We start from the raw sequence: 8,650 nt of genomic DNA on the forward strand, positions 1-8,650 counted from the left end.
GAAGCAATGCTTCAGATTGTCTGAGGTTGCAGCACCTTAACCGATGAGGCCACAGGAAAAAGCTTCCTGTAAAACATCAGACAATTCTTTAACAAGATTTTCCCCACTTGCTGCTGACCTAGGTACTGATCATATTTCAGTCTACTACTAAGATGCCCCATTCCTTTCCTACTAACACAGGTGAGGCCATGAATACTGTATTATTAAAGAAAAACTAAGYGTTATTATAGAAGTGTAGAAAAACGGTTCTGAAAGGCAGAATGAACACAAAACAGCACAGGATTTACTATTGATTCTGCTCTATCATCTGATGAGCTTTACTCGGGCAGATAATCAGCAGAGACGTTTCTACATAAGATGCTATTTCAGTGTTTCTCTATTGGGCACTAGCCTTTTCAAGGAATAGTGAGAAAAATTAATTATTCTAGTAAGCATTTATTTTCCAGTTGAACAGCTTCTGTGTCACAGATCATAACAAAAAGTGGCTTTGAAGACAAGCAGGATTCAATCCCATGTTCTTCAACACACACACGAGAAACCTGTCACCATCCTTTGTCTCTGGCGATAGCATGATAAACTGAAGTCTGTAGAAACACACTGGAACTACGATGTGCTTTAAATGTACTAGTTGGAAAATAATGGTAAACCAGAGTTGACTTTAATAAATCATATAATAAACAATGTACTCTGTTAAAACAAAAGCCCAGACACTTAATGTAGTCACAACAGCCAAGTGAATCTGAGACCACAATTTATCCATCTGCTTAGAAGTAGATCTCAAACACTTAAGATGCAAATAGTCTGCCAAACTTTTTCAAGGCAGACAAAGTACTGTCAGTACTTTACAGACGTTAGAAACTGAGGCAAAGACAGGTTAAATAACTTAGTATCATAGACTGAGTCACAGTAAAACTGTATCTGTAGTTTAACTACCAGYTTGTTAGTCAGGCATATTTGCTTGCCATTAGTTTATGTAACATTCCTAGATTCCTGTAACAGAAATGATAGGCCACTATTATTTATTAATCACAAGGCTGTAACAGTGGTTGTTTCCCACACTAAAACATTTTGCCACTAAAATTGAAACTAGATACAGTTCACCTATAGTTGTGGAGAATGTGCAGTAACAGTTATTTCTGCTGAACAACCTGCTTACCTTTAGAGGAAGTTTGGTTTTGAGTATTTTTATTTGTAACTACCATCAGCTGTAGCATTAACAGATCCTGGTTTGAGGAGAGAATTTACATGTAGTACCTATCATTTATTAAAATACTTTCCAAAATGGATGAAATCTCTTTAGTCTCATTAACACTCTCATTAGCATAAATCAGTTTTAATATGCTTGGGTAATTCTGGTGCAAAACAAGCCATTCAACTGAATCACCTGTTTAAAAATGTCCCATCCTGTCCCCCCTCCAATATAAGATTCTTCCAGCAAGAATTTCCTAATGTGAGATTCATAATCTGTGGACTAGCAGTACTACCGTACAAANAAAAAAAAAAAAAAAAAAAAAAAAAAAAAAAAAGTCCTTCTCATCTACTATCAGGACTCTCGCCAGCTGCTCTGAAGAGTGCTTTTTGGGAACTGCATAGCTCTAGATGTTAGAGACTATAAATAATACAGGATCTAAAACAAAACCTTACCTGGCTGCCTATAGTGCCCAACAGTCAAGACACAAACTGGCAAGAAAACAATAGAGACACTATTGCAATACAGACACTATTGCAATACAGACAGTACAATATGGACCAGAATCTGGATGTCCTGCCCTTAAGACATATTCAGTCACGAACCCTTCGGCTCTAGGTAAGAAAAGAGAGATAAGCAGCAGGGAGAGACAAGCAAGGTGCCTTCAGAAATGTATGATGGACATAAGGAATTCTACACTTTACTAGAAGAAAGGCTGAAAGACTGGGAGTGCTCAGATTAAGAATTGACACAAACAAGAGTTTAGTCAGAGGTGCAAAGATTGGGGATTCCTAATTTCTTAACTCCAAAACCAAAAGGCTATCTGAAATACCTGAAAAACAACAAATTACACGGAAATCTTTCCAAAAATTGAGTACAACTACAGTATGGGCTTCACTGCCACAAGATATCACTGAGGATCAGAGCTCTGTTCAATTAAAAAAAGGTTTTCATGTTTATATAGTTTTGCCAGTAACTTCAGGAGGCTCAGGACTTTACACATGAAATTCAACTGACAAGCCCAAGACTACAGAAAAAGACAGGAGCAGAGTTAAGGAAAGCACAGACTCCCTACTTCCAGCCTTGCAGTTAACCTTTTAGACAATGCTGCTTCACAAGACAGTGAGATAAAATAGTTACTTTAGCTTATCAGAAAAAAAATGAATTATACAGACAGTATCAGATTTAGAAAAAGAGTCCTCCACTGCAGCCAGTCTGTGACTCCCTTATACTCCCATCACCTAGGCTGATTATCAGGTTAGCATTACCTATACCAGATTAGCATTAATCATAAAAGAAAAAAAAAACGAAAAAAAAAAAAGAAAAGAGAAAGGTGAACACAACTGCTACTTAGTCTAGCAGCTGAGTAATAGGCTAGGTTAGGAACATGTGAGGCAACTATTTTCCTGAAACAAGACTGCTGTCAATTTATTCTGCGGTTTCAGCAGGCCTATGTAGGCTCCAAAAGGTCAAGCTTGCAGTTAGGTTTAAGGGAGTTATTTCCACCTGCCATGCATTCATTGTGACACTGGCTTCCCCTGGGGCTGCAACATAGCTCTGGTATATCTAGAAGCCTTYGAAAAAAGATAAACACTGCACTATTTGTTGGGAGGTGCTTTCACTTCTCTTGAAAGAAATTCAGGTGAATTTGCGGTCTGCAGCCAGTAAGGACATGGCTGCATGGAGAGCTGCATGCAGATATATTCAAGATCTGTGTGCATCCTGAGCTAGCTAGGTACAAGCCAGCTCTTGTGTAAAAAGCCCTACAGTTTTTAGAGATGTCTMAACATCATACTTACAAGACCTGTTGAGAGGGATACTAGAGGTACACCACACTGAGCACAGCACTAAGCTGTTAGTGAAACACACATGCCAGACATGAGCTGGTGCTTGTCTTCACCCATTTGCACAGATACACCCAAACAACAGGGTCTAATCACCAGTCCAAGAAAGGAGGCAGAGAATCAGAATTCCTAGGTTCTGCCCAAAGTCTGCCAGCAATTTACTGTGTTAATCTGGACATGCAGCTCAGACTTTCAYGGGAGGCTAAACAGGAAAACCCTAAGAGTAGCTTTTTAACCTCTATGAGGATCATTTTTCCCGTACATCAATCACAGAAGATAATAACCACCTATTTTTTGAAATATTAAATATTGCAAGTACTAGCCATATGAACAATTATACACTAATTTATTGGAAAAAGAAATAATAAGCAGGAAAGACAAACTAGTCTATACATGTTTCAACATCTCTAATGCCTATCATACAACCAGTATATTAAAGCTGGATGGCACAGGCAAAGAAAATTCTTCAGATTACCACACATCTTATCAATCCCATACAATTAAGATACGTACCAAAAAGGCAGTTAGATGAGATATGAAAAGATCAGAAGAACTAAGCTTACTACTAGGTCGCCCCTTGCTGGCAATATTTGAAAAAATGAAAAGCTTATAAACATAATTACACAGCATGAAGCAAAGCTGAGAGAACCAGCTGACCGGGTTGTAAATGAACATCTACAGAACAAAAACCCTAAGAAAACAAATACTAGTTATTTGCAATTATAAATAAATTTGTCTTCTTAGACTATAAAAGACTCTTAGATTAACCTAATTCAAAGAAATCAGTCACCCTAATTCACATCAAATGTCTCTGGAGTTTGCAAATAACAGGTAGAAAAAGAAGCTCAGTTTGTGTGTTTGTGCACGAATGTACATACACATTTATGTGCACGTGAGCCATCCGTTTACAGAAAAAAAAAGGGTCATTGGCAGCAACTTTATAGATCATGAAAGCACAGATGTGAAAGAGATAGAAGAGTTCTTCAAAATTCTAACTCCCCAAACACTCAAACAGAAACACTGAAGCATGTGTTCATGGAAGTACAAGGTGGTRTACTTCCAGAGTGTGTCTATTATTGTTTGCACTCCAGTGGCATTAATACTATAACAATACATGCATAACATCAATCATTCCTCTCACCTTCCCCAAGTTGTTTTTTTCTTTAAATTAATGAGATCTAAATAACATGTTACTAGTATCAGCATTTATGTAACATTTTTCATCATGTATATGCTCAGCAGCTCCATTCTACTAAATGGAATAGTGGATTACAACCCGCATGATTTAGAAGTTTCATTTTCTTTATATCTCTCTATAAATCTGCATACACCGATCATATGCATTTTTAAGAAAATATTTTTGAATCAGTTGATCCCAGCACTAAGTATGCCATAAAACGAAGTATACCCACAATATCAAACTGGGATTTGCAATCTGCACAGAAGGAAAAAAGCCCTGTAACTTATTATTCTTAAGTCAATACAGTAGCAAATTATTTTTATGTTATGGAAGTGTCATCAAAATAAGGATTCTATAATTGTGAAAATCATCAGATATATCTGGGCAACAACGTAATTAACAAACATACAGTTCCTTCTAATGTAATCTATTAGTTACATTTCACAGGCCTCTACTTTACCTGAAAGATAACTGATCACTTGTGTTGTATCCTTCAAATTCCAGCAAATGTTGGTAAAGTCTGAAATCATCTTAAAACAAAAAACGCACAACTCAAAGATCCTGATGGCACTAAAGTCTTTTTCACCCCCGAGGGCCCAATCAAGACTGCCTCATGTTGTTCTACTCTATCAGGTTGTTATACCTAATGATGTACTTAAACTCCGTCTTCTCCTGTGATTTGAAACTATGTTCTTTGAAATATTTTGAACATTATATAATATTCAGACTTCTGGTAAACACCTTGCAAACATAGTTTGGACTGTACTGTATGTAGTGCCTGATTACCTACCTAGGGGCACAGAAACTGACTGTGTTGTGTTGCAGGGTTACAACAAGGCAGGTTCCAAATTAAAAGCTGCTTGGGTTTTACAGAGGTGTATTAATACGGCCTGTGACAGGGTTTCATCCTAGCCATACAGGCAGTCCAAATAGCATTGCAAACACCTCCCCAAAACAACAGATAYCCCTTAGAAAGCTGAGGGAGCAGAATGAAACTACTCTAGTTATAAATGAAAAAACAGTAAAGTCTACATGGTTTAGTTTTCCACTCTTCAAGAAGGCTGAAAGAGCAGAAAAAGCCACATGCGTGTTTGACGGAAAACAAAATGGACAAGGGCAAAAACATCAGTTACTACTAGGAAAATGAGGCATTCTGAGATACTTGTGTAAGGTCTGAAAACATTTGGAAGCCATGTGTGTGATCGCAGAAATCAGCATGATGATGAATACAGCAAGATATAATTCTAAAACCCAAGCATTGTTTTAGTTATAAAACTGAGGAAATGCTAGATGCACTGTACCAGATAGTATACGGATGCCATATCACCTGTGCTGTATATCTACACAGACCTATCAAACACCTCCTGCACCAGCAGCCTTTTCCAGATGCTTCAGAGAATGCAGAACGTAGAAGAGAATAGGTGTTAAGGTAGGGACCTATTTCATAGCTTTGCAGACACTGGTTCACTTCCCAAAGAATATGAATTAATTACAGTTTAGTACATGATGCTCTCCTAATAATTTTACCCTGCATCACTCCCCAAAGCTTGAGAACATTTAAGTTGTGCCCAATAATTATCAACCAGGAAAAGAAAAACAAAACAAAGATGAAAGCAGCTGGCCTAGCCTCCCTGGAAGTCCAAGGAGAAAGTGAAGACAAATTAACTGTTGTTTCCTTCASTGGTTCTTCCTTCCTCTCCTGCTTTCAAAAAACTCTCTTTTCCAGTCATAAATCATACACAAAGACTGTCCTTCACCATATCTGTCCAGCTGGGGAGTGGCCACTAAGCTATCCAGGTATGCAAAACAAGTTGGAGAGAACTCAAACTGGCCACGGGTTTCTTGAACTATTCCTGCAAAAYCTGTGACAAAAAACTCAGAAAGATTCACCACTGTGGATTTCTTGGCTGGCTGAAAGCAATGGCGTTTTGAAAATGAACACAAACTCTCACCCAATAGGGTTGCCAAGTGCCTATTCCCCTCATGAAGAGGGGGAAGTGACAGCTTTGCAAGTCTGTGTGAGAAAGCAAATTACAAGTGTTGTGCAAGAAACAAGCCTCTTCCAGGTATTTCTGTATCTTTGTGCCACAGAAGGATTCTTTGGCTTTAGCATTGATCTATCTTCCATTGCTTTCTGGAATCTGACTGCTTTAAAAATACTAATGAATGAAACCTACCAGTATCCTTGACAGACAGGAAATTTCATGAATAGCCAGCAGCTAAGTCTTTTGCCCAAATTCACACTACACTGACAGCACTGGCAAAGCCAGATGCCAGTCTGAGTTCACACAGGTTCCTAGACTATGATTTCATCAGTAGATTTATAGAGATAAGATGGTCAGATGGATAATGTACATCTAAGTAGGATAATGAAATTCTCTAATCTCCACCCCTGCGTGGTTTCACACAAGAACTGTGCATGACTGTACACCAGTAGCTACTTCTCACACAGTAGGTTTTCACGTGCAAATACTGAAGCATTCCATGTTTCCAAGAATCCCCAAGAAGAGGGCCAGCCTTACTTCAACCATCTTCTTCCCTCCCCAAATCATTATGCTCTCCTTTATCCCAAATCTTGCTTTTTTTCCATCTTTCAATCTTCTTCCCATAAAAGAAGGACGATGACTACCTGACTGAATGGAAGACTTTTTCCTCCTCCACTCTCAGGCTTGAGAAAGGAAATGGACTAAGTATTTATTACATTTTACCATCTAGTTGGTAGTAGGGCCTAGACATCCACTAGGCCCTGGCTTTGTTAGCTGAAGAACTGAACATACAACAGTCTGTCAGAGTTCCTGTGGCAGCCAGCACAGGCACTGTGGTGCTGCTACCTTTGCCAGGTGGACAGTTCCACGCTCTGGTGACTGCAGAAATGGAGAGCAGAGCGAGTCCGAGACCAGTGTGCCCTACGCAGTCCTCTTTGCTGGAGAGGTATCTAGGGAATCATCCTAGAATGTGTTCATCACCACACTTACACTGAACAGCAGCAATGTCTGAGCAGATTCATGGGTTGTTCTCCCTTGCAAGGCCAAGCTTTCTGTGCTATCTTTGTTATCTTTAGACCTTGATAGCCTTGAATGAGCTTTATCTTGGATTTTTAAATGCTGTTCTCAAWCTGCATTGCTTTTAAGACCCACTAGATCCTTAGAATTACCCAGTATAACTGAGCATAATGCAAGGCGTACAACTTCTTTGAATTTTTCTTGTTTAAATTAGAGTGTGTGTCTGAAGGGAGCAGAAGAGGAAGAAAGAGAGGGAAGGAAGCCAATCTTGAATGCTTTATTGTTGGCCAAATACTGTTCCCCAGCTATTTCTTTGCCTGTGTTCTCTCCTAACGTTTTCCTGTTACCTAAAGTTCAAATGACTGCCTCCTCCCTCTCACACCAGTCAACTTCCTGGTACTAATGACTTCCCTGAACTAGTCTCCATTTGCACTAACACTTCTTATCAATAATATTACTCCTAATATGTTCTGTCACAGCAGAAGTGATAACTACATTTAGTACAGTAGTAGACGAAGCACCTGCTTCTAAGCGGGGAAGTGCTGCACCGTGTAGTGTACAAACACCTGAGGCAGTTCCTACCTGGGGCGGATTCCAGTACGAAGACAGCATCCCACTTAATCTTCAAAAGCAGAAATTGTTCTTATTGAACACTGCACCTTTTGATCACTTTTGCCTCTCTTTGCCTTGCAATCAACACTTCTTCCCACATATCCTAGATCCTCACTTGTTGCATCAGTTTTCAAAACAGTCTCTTAGTGTGGGGTAACTGAGTAACAATTACTATCTGTTCTAGTGCTAAAAAGTGTAATACCCAACACTGTTTAACAGCATGTCTCAAATATTTAACCTCTCTACACCCAGGGCACCTTCACTACCTATGAACCACAGAACTGAGAACATTAACGTCAACCAGTGAGCACATCCGACTAGGAAGGCTATAAAACCAACACATACGTAAAACGGCCACAGGCAGCTTCTTCCTTCACCTTAAAGCGGTCATACAGGTGAAACCCCCAGGCTCAGCCATGATGCTGACAGCAGCTTCAGAAAGGAGGACTGTGGTAGCCCAGAAATTCCCATTTTTGATTCTTACTCAGGAAGTCTTTTGCCCCCGCGTGTCTCCAAGCTGTCTTGCTTCATAACATCTACTATCTCCTGCGTGACTCATCACTGAAACAATGGTTTTCCAGCTGCATCCCCAGCGGTGACACACAAAGAGAGCCCTCCCGCCCGCTCCCGCGCCGCGCTAGCGCTGCGTTACGGCTCCGGCACCCGCCACAACTCGGGGGGGCAGGGCGAGGCTCTGCAGCCGTTGTTCAGGAACCTTCCTCCGAAAGCACCCGGCTGACAGCACGGGCTCCCACACAGCCCAAACCCCCTCGCACCGCGATCCGCGCCCCCCGCCGCGGGGGCTGCGCTCGCCGTCGCAGCG

At 40.2% G+C, this 8,650-nt stretch overlaps 1 protein-coding gene across 1 annotated transcript in view; it reads right to left on the minus strand.

The window, feature by feature from the left end:
- The window catches only part of MNT (MAX network transcriptional repressor), a 54,676-nt gene that overhangs the window by 41,674 nt on the left and 4,352 nt on the right, over window positions 1-8,650 (minus strand). Inside the window, exon 2 of the mRNA XM_085310769.1 lies at window positions 8,312-8,344. Coding sequence (XP_085166895.1) covers window positions 8,312-8,344 — 33 coding nt within the window. The remainder of the gene's footprint in view (window positions 1-8,311; window positions 8,345-8,650) is intronic.

The sequence above is a fragment of the Rhea americana genome, unplaced genomic scaffold (genome assembly GCF_003343005.1).
Source record: "Rhea americana isolate MKP2758 unplaced genomic scaffold, rheAme1 scaffold_325, whole genome shotgun sequence".
NCBI lineage: Eukaryota > Metazoa > Chordata > Aves > Rheiformes > Rheidae > Rhea > Rhea americana.